Here is a 19,226-nt window from a genome sequence, read left to right as displayed (position 1 = left end):
GAATCATAGAATTTTTCCATCACCCTTTTATAGGAAGTATAGAAATGCAGGAAAATGTTAGCAGAGAGAAGAAACTGTCCATCCTCTTCAACCAATATCCAACAGTAATTTTTTTGCAGATTGCTAGTATCCTTTCTATGCTAACTTAAAAAGGTTAGCTGAATAACTTCCAAAAGCTCCTCTAACGTTCCATAATTTTAGTTTCTTTTTATAATTTAGAAACAGCTAAAAACTCAGTTTGATGCAGTGCTACACAAGGAATCTATATACCACAGAAAAGTGTTTTTCAACGTTGGCAACTTTAAGATGTGTGGCGTTCAAGCATGGAAAATTCTGGGAGTAGATGTCCACACATCTTAAAGTAGCTAAAGTTAAGAAACATAAAGTAGAAGTAGCTAAGGTTGAGAAACATTGCCATAGAGAATATTGTTCTATTTCCCTAATGCTATCATGCCTGTCAGGTTGATTCAGTCAAGAATATCTGTGAATATGATCATGCACTTTCTGAGCTATTGACAATATCTATCAATTTGATGGATGCTACAGACACTTTTCAATGATGGCTTATGGAGCATATGCCCCAGGAGATCATAAAAATCCTTTTATACGACTTTAAAATAAACTTTTAAAAACTTTATTCCCTGTAGCTTGTTTAATTTCTCATATGACCTGTGGCTCTCATTATTAATTATTAATTTTGTTGGATTTGTTTTAAACAGTTTTTAAATTTTCTATATTTATCACTTGCTAGAACCCATAAAATGATGGAATGAGAATATATTGAATAAACATTGAAGAGAGAGTAGAAGTCTCTTTTCTACAGGTGCATTTTTCAGAAAATTTTTTGAGCATTTTTTCCCTTCCAAATTAGGTCAGATTCTTGGAGACTGCCTGGACAAAGCTCTGCAATTTTGTTGGAAAGGTGTTTTTTTTCCAGAAGTGGTTTGCCACTGTCTTCTTACTAGAGCTAAGAGAAAGTGACTGGCCCAAGGTCACCCAGCTGGCTTTGTGTCTTTGTGTAGCCTGATGTCTTAACCACTATATCACATTTGCCTTTAGTAATTTAGCATAAATTTCATTAAATCAAAGAATGACTAAAGATAGCAAAAGTAGAATTTCTGACTCCCAAAAGTCTAACAGCTGCCAAATCTAAAAATATTTCCACCACAAAATAGATTGCTCAAAAAGAACAGCTAGGGGAAAAATCAAGAGTAGATTTTTAGGAAAGAGTTTAGGAATATAATTCTGGGACCAATCACAAATTTGTGGACAAAGCATGTGTGTTCTTAAAACTTCTTGCATGTATGCTGGCTGAAATAAATATTTGCATCCGATTCTTACTGGTGGAATTCAAAATTCTATTAATATATGAGTCTCAAGTTCCCCTGCCAATCTCTCTACAGTATCCACAGTACTTTACTTCTATCACCAGCTTAGTCTTCTCTGCTAAACGTTTAATGCTACAGACTGGGATCATGAGAATTTCCACAGTAGAAGTGCCTTGTAATAATGGTTAAAGATTAATATCTGTATATCCTTTGAAATGCCATTAGGGCTGAAAAGTAGTTATTCAATATTAAAAAAAGAGATAAATAAGGTGTATGCCAGTGTGTGTGTTTGAGAGAGAGGAAGGGGGGGGCGAGAGAGAGAGAGAGAGAGAGAGAGAGAGAGAAACATGGAATTCTATACATCTTTTGGAAACAATTTATGTTTAAATGAAGAAGAGATAGTTTATGTTTCAGCTACAGAATAGAAAAGGACCTACCTTGATTTCTCAGCTATTGGCCCTAAAATTTTTGTGAGTCACTTATACATTTGTGTAAATCATGCAATGTCTCCTGATGGTCCATGTTATTGAAAATACCATATGAGATATACACTGTAAAAATAGAGAAATTCCCCTACACACACAGCCCTGAGAGGTTTGTAAAAGAGGAAATTATATAAACTTGCATACATGAGGGCATGATGTAATATAATTCCCATATCTCTCTTCTCTGAGTGCTTAGAAGAATCCCAGACAAATATATATATATATCAAAAACAAAATAAACAATAATTGATAAGGGCAAAAAAACACAAAATGATGTCAAGTATGAACATGAGAAAAAGCTGTCTGAAATAATTCAGTTTTTCATATATTTCTAAAAGCAGCAAAAAGGGAACTAGCCTGATCATCATCAGGAGGCTGTCCTAAAGCAACATGTTCATCACTGAAAAGTAGTCCCTTATAGTTTCAGCCTTGCAGGTTTCTCAGAAATATGGACTTTTAAATAGTTTCTTCTTGGATGTTTGAACAGATTGGGCTGGGACTGGTTAGAGGACAAACTTTCTAGTAATCATTGGAATTTAAAATCCAAATGCAGAAGAAGAGCACAAGCGTGCCTACCGTTCCTGTCTTATTGTTTCCTTTCGTTATATCCAATTAATATAGTTATTATATACTCATGCTTATATATATGCTTATATATTGTTTAGTTATTTCATGCTTATGCTTATATATACTGTGTGACAAAATAAATAAAATAAAAAATAAAAAGTATCTAGATCTATTTTGGCTATTTTAAATTGAATGGACTTCAAGTCAACATGACAGCAGGGAATTTTGGGAATTGAGGTCCACGCATCTTAAAGTTGCCAAGCTTAAAAAACATTGTTCTAGTCTAGAACACCTTGTAGCCTATTAGAACAATAGGGAAAAGCTACTTACAGTCCCACATTTCTGAAAGATTGGAGGGATGAAGTTCCAGGTGCTGCTTGTCCATAACTGAACCACTCCTTTGGAGTGGTCTCCCAACAGAGAACAATCTAGCCCCCTCCTTGCTGTTTTTTTAAAGAAGGTGTTGAAATCTGCACCTCTGTAACTGTCTGTTTGGTTCTGTAACCCAACAAGACAGACACAGACTTCAGAGAATAATTAGAACTGCAGAAAAAATAATTGCTACCAACCTGCCTTCCATTGAGGATCTGTATACTGCACGAGTCAAAAAGAGGGCTGTGAAAATATTTATAGACCCCTCACATCCTGGACGTAAACTGTTTCAACTCCTACCCTCAAAATGACACTACAGAGCACTGCACACCAGAACAACTAGACACAAGAACAGTTTCTTCCCGAACGCCATCTCTGCTAAACAAATAATTTCCTCAACACTGTCAAACTATTTACTAAATCTGCACTACTATTAATCTTCTCATCGTTCCCATCACCCATCTCCTTCCACTTATGACTGTATGACTGTAACTTTGTTGCTTATATCCTTATGATTTATACTGATATTGTTTCCTGATTGCTTATTTGTACTCTATTACTATCATTAAGTGTTGTACCTTAGAATTCTTGATGAGCGTATCTTTTCTTTTATGTACATTGAGAGCATATGCACCAAGACAAATTCCTTGTGTGTCCAATCACACTTGGCCAATAAAAAAATTATATTCTATTCTAAACAAATCTATTGTAGGCTGCATTCTCTTAAATTTGTTTAGTGCATTATTTTTCCACACTTTCTTTTTTTTATCCACATCTTACTGTTTTTTCTTGTTTATAATATTCTTGATGGTTGGAGTTTATGCTGCAGAGACCATTATGTTTATAATTGGTTTTAATCAATTATACAGCTATTAATGAATCATTATAACTGGCTTTAAGAAGTTTAACTTGTTTTATATTCTGGGCAAGCTACAAAGAGTCATTTGATTGGACTAGGGTAGATTTTGAAAAGTAAAGTAAATAAATAAAAAATGGTTCTCTTTGCTAGAAAGAAGAAAAGTCAAACACAATGTAAAAGAGTGGATACTTAGAACCGGGAAGATGCAGAAGGTCATCTCTTATGAGGTAACCCAGTGTTTCTCAACATTGGGAACTTTAAGATGTGTGTTCTTCAACTCCCAGAATTCCCCAACCAGGTATTGCAATGACTGGGGACAGGAACCACAGAGCACCCAAGTCGTGTAGATGCATTCACTGACTTGGCTATGACAGCTGTCGATTTTCATACTATATTTTCCACCTAGATTTCCTAACCACTGCTTTATTTGACGTCTTTATTTTGAGGAATTTAGATGCCATTGAAATTCAGGTTTTCCTCATCCTCTCATGAGTGTACCCCACCCCTATCTGAAAACTATTTGGAGATTTTGAAGGGTGGGGGCATGAGCAGTTGCTTCCTTGTGAAACATTTAGTCTCTTTGCCTTTTATTAGATACTTCCTGTTTACAGATCCTGATGTTTTAATTTTTCCTGCTGCTAAAAACTCAAATATTAGTAACAGCATGCCTTAATAACTCCAGTGCTGCCAAAGAAATTCTTCACTATAGATTTTTTTCATGCCTTCTTTTTTTTTTGGTTGTTATAGCAAGAACAGTGATTTTGCTAAAGAAAGGAAAGAAAAATAAATGCACAGGAACCAGTAATTAACCCTCCATTAAACAGAAATTCACACTGGGGCAATTCAGGAAGACTACTCTAAGAGTAAATAAGAAAAGGCATTTAACTGCTATTTGAAATCATAAATGACAGGAAGCAATGGGATTGCAATGAAGAAGCTATTAATTAGTATTAGAAAAGCCTGTACAAAAGGAACACTTATTTTTCAGTAAAAAGAATTTTGACAGTTGTGGGGTATATTTTAGATCACACACTATATTAAATTCTCCATGAAAAAGATCTTCATTTTGCTTCTAGGTCATCACTTTAACATTTTTGTGTATGGGAATGGCCTGGGGACCCTTATTATCAGAGGATTTTCTGAAACCAAATTCCTGAAGACAAATGAATGCGGAACTCGCTAGAGTTCTCAACCCTCTTCCTCCTTTACTTCATCCAATTCCTCTCACTGTGGTATTTTTAAAACTTACTATAATAGTATGAGGGCAAGGAAGTATCTGTGGGATATCTTAAGAGTCACTCCCTATCTTACTACTTTATTTTTTTCAGTTTTTTCCCTTATATTTTGAATTCATGCTTTTGAATTAAATAGCCCTTTGAGTCTAAACCCCTGCTAAATGAAGGAATTCTAAATGAAAGCATCCCAAAAATTAGTTATCTAGTTTTCTAGAAGAAAGAATGTTCTTTCTGCGCCAACTCAGTAAGCTCAAACTGCCCAAGGAGCTGCTGATTCAGTTCTACAGAGGAATTATTGAGTCTGTCATTTGCACATCTATAACTGTCTGGTTCGGTTCTGCAACCCAACAAGAAAGACACAGACTTCAGAGGATAATTAGAACTGCAGAAAAAATAATTGCTATCAACCTGCCTTCCATTGAGGACCTGTATACTGCATGAATCAAGAAGAGGGCCGTGAAAATATTTACAGATCCCTCACATCCAGGACATAAACTGTTTCAACTCCTACCCTCAAAACGACGCTATAGAGCACTGCACACCAGAACAACTAGACACAAGAACAGTTTTTTCCCGAAGGCCATCACTCTGCTAAACAAATAATTCCCTCAACACTGTCAAACTATTTACTGAATCTGCACTACTATTAATCTTCTCATAGTTCCCATCACCAATCTCTTTCCACTTATGACTGTATGACTGTAACTTTGTTGCTGGCAATCCTTATGATTTATATTGATATATTGACCATCAATTGTGTTGTAAATGTTGTACCTTGATGAACGTATCTTTTCTTTTATGTACACTGAGAGCATATGCACCAAGACAAATTTCTTGTGTGTCCAATCACACTTGGCCAATAAAAATTCTATTCTATTCTCAATATATCTAATGAAAGAGAGCCTATCACCTCTTTGGATAATTGGTTCCACTCTGTCCGATGAGCTGGAACAGAAAACTTGAGGGCAGATGTTATTGTGCTATTTGGGCAGCTTTCCTCACAAATTAAGCACTGATGAAGGGACAATGGACTTGTATCCATTTTCAACCCAAAAACGGCATCCAAGTCTCTTGAAGGAAGTTGCAGATGTCATTTGGGAGTCCCTTTCTGAGTTCTTGAAAACTACTGAAGAAAAGCATAGTGCCAGAGGAATATTTTTGAAATGGAAATAAGAAAAAAAAAACCCGCTTGCAACCTGGGTCACCTCCATGCACAGGCAAAAGTCTCCGCTAACCACCAAAGTTATAGCAAATGCCTAAAAAGTCTTTCATCTTAGGGAGCAGTGGTGGGTTGCCCTCAGTTCGGACCGGTTCTATAGAACCAGTAGTAAAACTGGTGGGAGGCTCTGCCCGCTGACCCAAACGTCATCAAAACTCTTCTGCGTATGCGCAGAAGCACGTGGGCACGGTGCGAACTGGTAGTAAAGGTAAGTAGAACCCACCCATTATGGAGGCTAAAGATGACAAAAGCGCATCTTCACAGAAAGTGAGCCAAGAAGCAAAATCCCTTCAAGGTAAAACAATCTCCTAAATCACAATACTATGCAAGACCCCTCATACAATACCATACCTAGGAAGATCTGAACATCTAAGCTATATCTCCTGATTAAACCCTATTTTTGACCTTTCATGCTCCCAGGGCAGGCGCAGCTGAATTTACACATCTAATATGCTTTACATCAATGTCCATTACTTCAAAATCAAAACCCAGTTGTCACTATAAGTACTTCTACTCTCAGCTTTCTAACCTCATAGCTACTTTTCAATTGCTATACTGTACGTTATGCTGTCAAAATAAAACTCTCAGAGCGACTTGCCCTGTGTGTTCTTTACAAAACCCAGCTACCGTAGATTTGGACCCAGAATTTTCTTCCAACAGGAAAAAAAAGATCTGAGTGACTAAAGACTGCATTAAGAAGTCAGTCAGTGAGCATATAGAAGAAAATGGATTGCTTGGAAGAAGCCAATATAGATATATCATGATGTGACTTCAAATCATCTGATCTTTTTTTTGACATAATTGAGCACAGGAAAGCAATGGACAAAATGGTATATTGACTTCAGCACAATGTTTTTTTAAAATTTATTTACATGTATATCCCGCCCTTCTCCGAAGACTCAGGGCGGCTTACAGTGTATAAGGCAATAGTCTCATTCTATTTGTATATTTACAAAGTCAACTTATTGCCCCCCCAACAATCTGGGTCCTCATTTTACCTACCTTATAAAGGATGGAAGGCTGAGTTTGAGAGAGTCTCCCATGAGATCCTAGCAGAGAAAGTAAAAAATATAAGCTAAATGATGCTATCATTGGTCAGACTATGCTACCAAATAATTGTACTAAATTATACTAAATGGTATATGTCAATGGCTCTGTATCAAGCTGGAAGGAAGTGTTCAATTGTATACTGCAGTGATCTGTTCTTATATTATAGCGTTTCCCCGAAAATAAGACTCTGTCTTATATTTTTTTGAACCCCAAAATAAGACCTTGGCCTTATTTTCGGGGAGGTCTTATTATTTTGAGGTGCATGGAGCAAGATGGGGCTTCTCTTGCTGTCTTACCTGATTTCCAGTTCTTCGTTTAAATATTTTCGGGGAGAGCTTATTTTCAGGGGGAGGCTTATTTTAGCGCATGTGCTCAAAAAGCCCCGTTGGGCTTATTATCAGGGGATGTCTTATTTTCGGGGAAACAGAGTAGTGTGGTTTTCAACTATTTATAAATGCCTTGGATAAATGTTAGTAAACATGATTATCAGATTGGGAGGTCATACAAAGATAGAGGTATAGCGAACTGAGGACAGTATCCACATTCAGGAGGATTTTCACAAGTTTGAATTGGGTAAAAATTAATAAAATGGATTAAGAAAGAGGAATGCAGAATTATTAATTTGGGTAGAAAAGAACAAAGACATGAGTAAGATTTTATTTATTTACTCAATGTATAGGAGAACCCACTCAATAGGCAATGGGTGAGACCATGCTTAGCATCAGCATATGAAAAATAAAAAACTGGTGTTTCAGTGGATCACAAGCTGAAGATACATCAGTGTGACTGTTTTCTTGCAGCAGTGTGCAATTATTGTACAATAATTATATAAAGCAAAACAAAAACAATCCTAGATTGCATCCACAGAAGGGGATTCCTGCACAGAACAGGAGGTTGAGCTAGATGATCTCAAGATACAGCCTAACCCTTATAATTCATACTTTTATGAATCCATCTGTATGGGCAGCTACTTATAAGCAAATGTTTCTTCTGTGATTGCTCTTATAATTGCGCAGGATTATGCATGGGAGGAGAAAACATGCAGATACTTGTCCCCAGATGCTTGTCCCCAACTTAACAGTTGGTGCAGAGAAGTATTTCGTTCTTGCTAGGCTCATACACTGTACTAATCCATGTGTTTTTTTTTTATTTACATTTATATCCCGCCCTTCTCCGAAGACTCAGGGCAGCTTACACCATGTTAAGCTATAGTCGTCATCCATTTGTATATTATATACAAAGTCAACTTATTGCCCCCAACAATCTGGGTCCTCATTTTACCTACCTTATAAAGGATGGAAGGCTGAGTCAACCTTGGGCTTGTTGGGACTTGAACCTCCAGTAATTGCAAGCAGCTGTGTTAATAACAGACTGTCTTACCAGTCTGAGCCACCAGAGGTTTAAGTAAAGTTTAACAAACCACAACTGATTAGGTTCACATAGTAAACACTTTTAACTAGATTCACACTAAAATCATTGTTTAAAAAGTTTTGCTCAGCCAAAAGAAGCTTATTTCACAACTTATCACAATAAGTGAATGAAATGGAACCTCTCTACTAGGAATGTGGCACCTGTTCTTATGTGGTGCAGCTGTTCCAGGTTGCCTATCCCTGAACTGAAACACAAATATTTGAATGCTCCCTGTAGACTCAGCAGTGCTGTTCAATACTGGTATTCTGGAGCAGGTGTCTCCAACCTTGGTCCCTTTAAGACTTGTGGACTTCAACTCCCAGAGTCCTTCAGCCAGCTTTGCTTTGCTGGCTGAAGGACTCTGGGAGTTGAAGTCCACAAGTCTTAAAGGGACCAAGGTTGGAGACACCTGTTCTGGAGAGAAGCAATAGAGAGAGAGAAAAGGCCTGGGTCTCTCAGTGATGGCTGAAAGGAGGCACAGAAGGCACTGGAAATCTGGGGTCATTTAGCCAGTGGGCTATGACATACTGGGAGAGGGGCGTGGGATCCCGTACACCAGTCTTTGCTCACCCTATGAAATCACACTGGGAATCTCTTCGGACTTCCAGGTTTTCTTTCTTCCAAACGAGATCAAACAGAAAACAGCTCAATAAAACTTATGGCTTATTTCGGCTTTGGAATAAAATATTATTTTTTCCTTTCGTGCCTAGCCCTAAATGGGATCTTTTACTTTGTTGTCTATGTTACTGTATTCTCTGGACTAGAACCGGGAATCTGTTGCTTCTAAAGCAGGGGTCTCCAACCTTGGCAACTTTAAGCCTGGTGGACTTCAACTCCCAGAATGCCCCAGCCAGCTTTGCTTAAAGTTGCCAAGGGTGGGGGCCCCCGATCTAAATCAGGGGTCTCCAACCTTGGCTCCTTTAAGACTTGTGGACTTCAACTCCCAGAGTTCCTCAGCTAGTTTGCTGGATGATGGACTATGGGAGTTGAAGTCCACAAGTCTTAAAGGGACCAAGGTTGGAGACCCCTGATCTAAAGCACGGATCCCCCTCCCTAATCTGCCTGCAACTCCCATCCAATGAAGACTAATCAAATCTAGTCAGGACTAGGATCGATCGCTTTCACAAGGCCAGCCCGTGAGGACAACTCACAGTTCCGGGTGTCCCAGAAACCCGAAAATCTCTGTCCACTGGAATAACTGACGGCGCCTGCCTAAGCCTGCCGTGCAAACCTGCCTTCGTCCTAAGAAGCAGCTAGAATAGAATAGAATAGAATAGAATTTATTGGCCAAGTGTGATTGGACACACAAGGAATTTGTTTTGGTGCATCTGCTCGCAGTGTACATAAAAGAAAAAAAAAATATCTTCATCAAAGGAAAAAAAAAAGAGAAAAACGCCTCAATGAAAGCTTTAGCTTTCCACCGCTTCTCAATCCATCCCACCGACTGTGAATGAAACCCCGCAGCCCTAGAACTTCGCCCCTCTCCCCAACCACGTGGACAGCGCTGACATTCCGGGTTGATTCTCCTCCCTTTCCTGGTCTGCTCGGCGCCTGCGTGGTAGCGTCTGCAGGGCCTTTGACAGCTTCCGGGTGGGGTTGGCAGTCCAGCTTGCGACTCGGGTAGTGTGTGTTTGTGTGTGTGGTGGGGAGGAAGCCTGCGGGGCTTCGGGCTTGGAAAACCCGGGCGACGCCATGGCCTGCGCTCTCGTGCCTTTCTGCAGCTTCCAGGACCTGGAGTCGGCGCGGGATTTCCTGTGCTCTCACCTGCGGCAGAGCGGCGCGGGGGAGCCGTGGGGTGCCAAGGAATGCGGTGGTGAGCCTCGAGCCTCGAGCCCCGGGTCCGAGTGGGAGGAGATGGGTCGGGGTTGAGAGTAGCGGCGGCGTGACGGCAATTTGCATTACACCCTCTGTCCGCGGTGCCAGCAAGGGACTTGCCTTCATCCATCCTTCCACTTCTTTTAGCTCCAGGTTTGCACGTAAGAAATATAAGCAGAGTTGGGGTCGTCATCCCTTCAACGTAAATCTCCCCAGGCAGGCTGTTTTTTAATGGGTCTAACCTGTAAAAAGATCATAGAAAAGGTAAATATGTGTGTTAGATATAGTACTTTTTTTTTTGACTGCAGTAGGTAGCCCATGTATTTTTTTTTCCTTTTCCCTCCGCCCATATGCACCAGGTAAAGTTAACAGTGAATATAGATTTAGATTGGACAACTTTATAGTCCAGTACTTCTCAAACTTGGCAATTTAAAAATGTGTGGACTTCAACTCCTAGGATTTCTTAGCCTGCATAGTAGTTGAATTCCTGATATCCACAATTCTGGGAATCCACAAATCTTAAAGTTGCCAAATTTGAGAAACACTGCTATAGACATTACAAACTAGCCAAGGTAGGTGGACTAATGAGCTACTATACTTAACAAAACTAATTTTGTTTTGTGTAATGTAAACAGTGTATATAATAATTAGAAATAATCTAATTCAGGAAGAAATCTACAAGTCCAACTTGCCTTCATCCATCCTTCCACTTCTTTTAGCTCCAGGTTTGCATGTAAGAAGTATAAGCAGAGTTGGGGTCGTCATCCCTTCAATTTAAATCTAACCCAGGCAGGCTGTTTTTTAATGGGTCAAACCTGTAAAAAGATCATAGAAAAGGTAAATATGTGTGTTAGATATGGTACTTTTTTTTTTTTACTGCAGTAGGTAGCCCATGTATTTTCTTTTTCCTTTTCCCTCTGCCCATATGCACCTGATAACATGATAAGGAACCACGTATGTGTATACTGGGTTTCCTATTTTTGATTCAGGATCAGCTGCTTGTGGATGGAGTCTGCAGCAATCCGTCACTAAGTTGATACTGGACAGTTTTATAAAAGAACCTAGTACTCTTAGGGACAACTGGTTATTCAATATCTGGTTATGGTCTAGAGAGTTATTGTGGATCCTGCAAATGCTGGCTGAGCCTGATCAGTGTTTTAATTAAAAATATCCAACACCAGGCTGACTAGACCTGAGATAATGATTTTTGAAATCAAAGAGAAGCATTTCCACAATAGAATAGCAAACTCTTAATGGCAACATTTGTGTTAAAATAAGTAAAATGAACAAAAAAACCCAACAACCCATAGTTTTGAGAGCCAGTTGGTGTTAGTGGTTAAGGCTAGAAAATGGATGATTGAATTACAGTATTGCTTTAGGAGCAAAGCCAACTGGGTGACTTTGGGCCAGTCACTCCTTCTCAGCCCTAGGGAAGCAGGAAATGACTTACCACTTCTGAAATCTTGTCAAGAAAACTGCCAGAACTTGACCAGGCAGTTGCCAGGAGTAAAAAGTACTGACTCGAAGGCACCTATACATATGCACAAAAGTATGATTTAGCACAAGAGTCACATAGGGCTTAGATGCTATTGATGAGAACGTGAATAGTGTAGATAGTTTATTTTCTAACAGAACAGAATATAACATAGCTTAGGGTTGAACTGTGAGTCCTTGATGCTTAATTGTTTGCTTGCAGATGTTTCATTACCTGATTCTAGGTGACAATCAGTGCTGATGGTATTACCAACACTGATGATGTTTCCTTGTCAGGTAATGAAACTAATATTATCGTCACAATAAACTAGTAAAGTTAACAGTGAATACAGATTTAGATTGGCAAACTTTATAGTCTAGTACTTCTCAAACCTGGCAATTTAAAATATGCGGACTTCAATTCCTAGAATTTCTCAGCCTGCATGGTAGTTGAATTGCTGATATCCATACATCTTAAAGTTGCCAAGTTTGTGAAATACTGCTATAGACATTACAAACTAGCCAAGGTAGGTGGACTAATGAGTTACTATACTTAACAAAACTAATTTTGTTTTGAGTAATGTAAGCAGTGTATATAATAATTAGAAATAATCTAATTCAGAAAGAAATCTACAAGTCCAACTTAAATCTTAATTAGAAACAGAAAGGTTTCTGAATTTATTTGTACGTCTGTTTTAATTGACCTAATTCTTTGCTAACACAGGAACATCTAAAGAGGATTGTTCTATTAGCTGAGAAGTTCACTGTTGCTCTCTAGTAACCAGCCTTAACTAAACAGTCATAATTTATCTTCAGTGATGGTTAACCAAAATAGGAGATCACAAGGTTCAATGGTTATATAATTTCCCACGAACTACCACCAATTCGGAGAGTTCTCAGCAAACAAAATGCAGTCCATGTTGTAGTTTACCCTTTCTGGAAAAATATATCATGTAGTGTATTTATTTATCCTCTATTTTATTCCATTAATTAATATATCATGAACCATATGCATAATACACTATTCTCATGTCTTACCCTGTGCAACAAAAAGTGCATATATTGCTGGGTTGCAGCTTGGGTCTGAGAAGTTGGTCATGAGGAGTATGATACAAATCTTTCACTCATTTGCTCTGCCATGCTTATTAACATGGCATAGAAATGATGAACCCCTGGCATTTATTTTTCATTTAATGTGGATTCTTTTTTCTTCATTGTCTAACAGAATTTTGTGAAATGTAACATGAACTAAAAATCAAGAGACCTATCTATAAGCATGATATGAAGCATGTGAATTGGAGAAAAAGAAGATGTGGGATAATATGGATGAGGCTCTTCTGTTGCGCTCCAGATATACTGATCTCTGCAATTTCCTCAAATGGAGGAAACGTGACTACCTAATTTGTGGTAGTAAGGAGATTGTGTTTGTGTTTTATGGCTTGCTTTCTGAGTGAAAATATTGCCAGTGACTGTAAACATAGTTCTAGTTGTAAGATTTATCCCACCAGTGACTATTTGTTTTCTTACCTATGGAAATTGGTATTTAATTTAGGGAAAGTGTGTGGAGAATAGTTTCTGCAAGTCTTTTTATCCCATTCAGAACAGCTCTGCTGTATATCACATGGCCAAAACAATAGTAGGAGGGAGGCTTAGAATGAGGAATTGGCAACCTTTTGAGAAGCTTCCCAACTTCCTCTTTCATATGGATGGATATACAGTATTGGGGAACATTTTCCTAAATCCAGCTGATTTTCAAACTTATTTCTCTTGCTTGCTTCTCTCTGCATACCAAATTGACTTCTGCTAGATTTTGGGAGAATTTATTCATTTATTTAGTAAAGATGTATGCTACCCATCTAGCCTCAAGGTGTCTCTAGGCTGCTGACAATATAAAAACAAGTTTAAAACTTAAAATGTTAAGATAATAATAACACTAAAGTTGGCTTAAAATTAACAAGATAAGAAGGAAGGGAATTAGCTACACGTGGAAGAGGTGGGATATTATCTTAATTCATTAATCACCTCTAGGATGACATGGCCCCACTGTGGTTCCAGTCCAGTTGCAGAGCCAGGTCTTTAGGCCCTTTCGGAAGATCAAAAGGTGGTATGGATCTCACCTGTGGGGGGGATGTTGTTTCAAAGGATGAGAGTCATGGCAGAAATGGCTTTTCTCCTGGACTTCACTGGCCAGAATTCCTTGACTGATGGGGTCTGTATGGGGTCTGTAGCATGCCCCTTTTGCTGGCACCAGTGGGGTGGGCCAATCCCATTGGGGTGAAACGGTTCCTCAGGTAGCATGCCATGAAGAACTTAAAAAGGTCCACAAGTGGTTATTCAATATCTGGTTATGGTCTAGAGAGTTATTGTGGATCCTGCAAATGCTGGCTGAGCCTGATCAGTGTTTTAATTAAAAATATCCAACACCAGGCTGACTAGACCTGAGATAATGATTTTTGAAATCAAAGAGAAGCATTTCCACAATAGAATAGCAAACTCTTAATGGCAACATTTGTGTTAAAATAAGTAAAATGAACAAAAAAACCCAACAACCCATAGTTTTGAGAGCCAGTTGGTGTTAGTGGTTAAGGCTAGAAAATGGATGATTGAATTACAGTATTGCTTTAGGAGCAAAGCCAACTGGGTGACTTTGGGCCAGTCACTCCTTCTCAGCCCTAGGGAAGCAGGAAATGACTTACCACTTCTGAAATCTTGTCAAGAAAACTGCCAGAACTTGACCAGGCAGTTGCCAGGAGTAAAAAGTACTGACTCGAAGGCACCTATACATATGCACAAAAGTATGATTTAGCACAAGAGTCACATAGGGCTTAGATGCTATTGATGAGAACGTGAATAGTGTAGATAGTTTATTTTCTAACAGAACAGAATATAACATAGCTTAGGGTTGAACTGTGGAGTCCTTGATGCTTAATTGTTTGCTTGCAGATGTTTCATTACCTGATTCTAGGTGACAATCAGTGCTGATGGTATTACCAACACTGATGATGTTTCCTTGTCAGGTAATGAAACTAATGTTATACGTCACAATAAACTAGTAAAGTTAACAGTGAATACAGATTTAGATTGGCAAACTTTATAGTCTAGTACTTCTCAAACCTGGCAATTTAAAAATGTGCGGACTTCAATTCCTAGAATTTCTCAGCCTGCATGGTAGTTGAATTGCTGATATCCATACATCTTAAAGTTGCCAAGTTTGTGAAATACTGCTATAGACATTACAAACTAGCCAAGGTAGGTGGACTAATGAGTTACTATACTTAACAAAACTAATTTTGTTTTGAGTAATGTAAGCAGTGTATATAATAATTAGAAATAATCTAATTCAGAAAGAAATCTACAAGTCCAACTTAAATCTTAATTAGAAACAGAAAGGTTTCTGAATTTATTTGTACGTCTGTTTTAATTGACCTAATTCTTTGCTAACACAGGAACATCTAAAGAGGATTGTTCTATTAGCTGAGAAGTTCACTGTTGCTCTCTAGTAACCAGCCTTAACTAAACAGTCATAATTTATCTTCAGTGATGGTTAACCAAAATAGGAGATCACAAGGTTCAATGGTTATATAATTTCCCACGAACTACCACCAATTCGGAGAGTTCTCAGCAAACAAAATGCAGTCCATGTTGTAGTTTACCCTTTCTGGAAAAATATATCATGTAGTGTATTTATTTATCCTCTATTTTATTCCATTAATTAATATATCATGAACCATATGCATAATACACTATTCTCATGTCTTACCCTGTGCAACAAAAAGTGCATATATTGCTGGGTTGCAGCTTGGGTCTGAGAAGTTGGTCATGAGGAGTATGATACAAATCTTTCACTCATTTGCTCTGCCATGCTTATTAACATGGCATAGAAATGATGAACCCCTGGCATTTATTTTTCATTTAATGTGGATTCTTTTTTCTTCATTGTCTAACAGAATTTTGTGAAATGTAACATGAACTAAAAATCAAGAGACCTATCTATAAGCATGATATGAAGCATGTGAATTGGAGAAAAAGAAGATGTGGGATAATATGGATGAGGCTCTTCTGTTGCGCTCCAGATATACTGATCTCTGCAATTTCCTCAAATGGAGGAAACGTGACTACCTAATTTGTGGTAGTAAGGAGATTGTGTTTGTGTTTTATGGCTTGCTTTCTGAGTGAAAATATTGCCAGTGACTGTAAACATAGTTCTAGTTGTAAGATTTATCCCACCAGTGACTATTTGTTTTCTTACCTATGGAAATTGGTATTTAATTTAGGGAAAGTGTGTGGAGAATAGTTTCTGCAAGTCTTTTTATCCCATTCAGAACAGCTCTGCTGTATATCACATGGCCAAAACAATAGTAGGAGGGAGGCTTAGAATGAGGAATTGGCAACCTTTTGAGAAGCTTCCCAACTTCCTCTTTCATATGGATGGATATACAGTATTGGGGAACATTTTCCTAAATCCAGCTGATTTTCAAACTTATTTCTCTTGCTTGCTTCTCTCTGCATACCAAATTGACTTCTGCTAGATTTTGGGAGAATTTATTCATTTATTTAGTAAAGATGTATGCTACCCATCTAGCCTCAAGGTGTCTCTAGGCTGCTGACAATATAAAAACAAGTTTAAAACTTAAAATGTTAAGATAATAATAACACTAAAGTTGGCTTAAAATTAACAAGATAAGAAGGAAGGGAATTAGCTACACGTGGAAGAGGTGGGATATTATCTTAATTCATTAATCACCTCTAGGATGACATGGCCCCACTGTGGTTCCAGTCCAGTTGCAGAGCCAGGTCTTTAGGCCCTTTCGGAAGATCAAAAGGTGGTATGGATCTCACCTGTGGGGGGGATGTTGTTTCAAAGGATGAGAGTCATGGCAGAAATGGCTTTTCTCCTGGACTTCACTGGCCAGAATTCCTTGACTGATGGGGTCTGTATGGGGTCTGTAGCATGCCCCTTTTGCTGGCACCAGTGGGGTGGGCCAATCCCATTGGGGTGAAACGGTTCCTCAGGTAGCATGCCATGAAGAACTTAAAAAGGTGATAACCAATATTTTGAATTGAACCTGGAAGAAAACTGGCAACCAGTGCAGCTTGTGAAACAGTGGTGTAACATGGATCACAGTAGAGGTCCCAAGAATTATCCTGGTGATGGACAAATGGTTAGGCAAACAGCCTTCTGAGGCCCTTTACATAATTTCTTTCCTACATTTAATTAGATAAGAAAAATGGTTTTAGAGAAAAGATTTATAAAAATGGTTTTAAAGAAATGATTTATAGAATGAGGAGGCATGTCTTGAAAAACTTAAAAAATGTTTGTTTAAACTGATCTTTAACTTGTGACATAGATTTAATATTCAGTGAAGAAACACCTACATAATAAAAACAACTAAGCTGTTGAAATAACTGTTTAATTTTGCCATTATGCATCATATGGAACAGTGCTACTTCCTTAGCAAATTTCATGCTATTTTAATGAATTGAATTACTATATGACATGATGGGTGTTATGAAGCTTTAGAAAATCATCCAGGTTACATAATTTAGGAGTTGGATAATTTCAAATACTACTAAATTCAGTATGATAGTTTCAAATACTACTTCGATCATAAATATGTTTACATGGATCAACTTCTTATTTTCCCTTTAACTTTTTTTAGATTATTGCACTATACGTAAGAAATTGATGAAGCAAATCTAGAAAGCCTAAGGGTGCTTAAGAAGAACAGACTTAAAATATAGTACTGTAGTTGCAATTTTCCTCTTCACTTTTTGTAGTTTTTGGGTGACACTTGTGAATCAAAAATTGTGTTCAAATTATTTATTTATTTATTTATTTAATCGTATTATACCGCCCTATCTCCCAAGGGACTCAGGGCGGTTTACAGTCAAGTAAAATATACACATAAATAAATACAAGTTAAAACCCCAATTTAAAAAACTTATTAAATACGGCCGAATATTAAAACCCCAATAAAATTGTAAAACTCCATTAAAACCAAATTTAAAATTTAAAATTCTAGTCCAATCCTGCGCAAATAAATAGATGAGTCTTAAGCTCGCGGCGAAAGGTTCGAAGGTCAGGAAGTTGGTGAAGTCCTGGGGGAGTTCATTCCAGAGGGTGGGAGCCCCCACAGAAAAGGCCCTTCCCCTGGGCGTCGCCAGCCGGCACTGCCTGGCTGACGGCACCCTGAGGAGTCCCTCCCTGTGAGATCGTACGGGTCGGTGGGAGGCAATCGGTGGCAATAGACGGTCCCGTAAGTATCCCGGTCCAATGCCATGGAGCGCTTTAAAGATAATTACCAAAACCTTGAAGCGCACCCGAAAGGCCACAGGTAGCCAGTGCAGTCTGCGCAGGAGAGGTGTCACATGGGAGCCACGAGGGGCTCCCTCTATCACCCGCGCAGCCACATTCTGGACCAACTGGAGCCTCCGGGTGCTCTTCAAGGGGAGCCCCATGTAGAGAGCATTGCAGTAATCCAGGCGAGATGTCACAAGGGCATGAGTGACCGTGCATAGGGCATCCCGGTCTAGAAAGGGGCGCAACTGGCGAACCAGGCGAACCTGGTAAAAAGCTCTCCTGGAGACGGCCGTCAAGTGGTCTTCAAAAGACAGCTGTCCATCCAGGAGGACGCCCAGGTTGCGCACCCTCTCCATTGGGGTCAATTACTCGCCCCCAACAGTCAGCCGCGGCTGCAGCTGACTGTACCGGGATGCCGGCATCCACAGCCACTCCGTCTTGGAGGGATTGAGCTTGAGCCTGTTTCTCCCCATCCAGACCCGTACGGCTTCCAGACACCGGGACAGCACTTCGATAGCTTTGTTGGGGTGGCCCGGTGTGGAAAAGTACAGCTGAGTATCATCAGCGTACAGTTGATACCTCACACCGAAACCACTGATGATCTCGCCCAGCGGCTTCATATAGATGTTGAACAGGAGGGGTGAGAGAATCGACCCCTGCGGCACCCCACAAGTGAGGCGCCTCGGGGTCGACCTCTGCCCTCCCGTCAACACCGTCTGCGACCGATCGGAGAGATAGGAGGAGAACCACCGATAAACGGTGCCTCCCACTCCCAATCCCTCCAACCGGTGCAGCAGGATACCATGGTCGATGGTATCAAAAGCCGCTGAGAGGTCTAATAGGACCAAGGCAGAGGAATAACCCCTGTCCCTGGCCCTCCAGAGATCATCAACCAACGCGACCAAAGCCGTCTCAGTGCTGTAACCGGGCCGGAAGCCGGACTGGAACGGGTCTCGATAGATATCTTCATCCAGGTATTGGGGTAGCTGCTGCGCCACAGCACTCTCTACAACCTTCGCAACGAAGCGAAGGTTGGAGACCGGACGATAATTACCTAATACAGCTGGGTCCAGGGAAGGCTTCTTGAGGAGAGGTCTCACCACCGCCTCTTT

The 19,226-nt window shown here is 39.3% G+C and overlaps 1 protein-coding gene across 2 annotated transcripts in view; it reads left to right on the top strand.

Annotated features, from left to right (window-relative positions):
- The first annotated feature begins 10,103 nt into the window (after positions 1-10,103).
- RAB3GAP2 (RAB3 GTPase activating non-catalytic protein subunit 2) overlaps positions 10,104-19,226 on the top strand; it is a 57,682-nt gene continuing 48,559 nt past the window's right edge. For both annotated transcript variants that reach the window (XM_058165440.1, XM_058165439.1), the window contains exon 1: positions 10,104-10,338. In XM_058165440.1, coding sequence (XP_058021423.1) covers positions 10,218-10,338 — 121 coding nt within the window. In that variant the 5' untranslated portion in view covers positions 10,104-10,217. The remainder of the gene's footprint in view (positions 10,339-19,226) is intronic.

This window comes from Ahaetulla prasina, chromosome 1, assembly GCF_028640845.1.
Source record: "Ahaetulla prasina isolate Xishuangbanna chromosome 1, ASM2864084v1, whole genome shotgun sequence".
NCBI lineage: Eukaryota > Metazoa > Chordata > Lepidosauria > Squamata > Colubridae > Ahaetulla > Ahaetulla prasina.
This window is presented reverse-complemented; position numbering and strand designations above follow the sequence as displayed.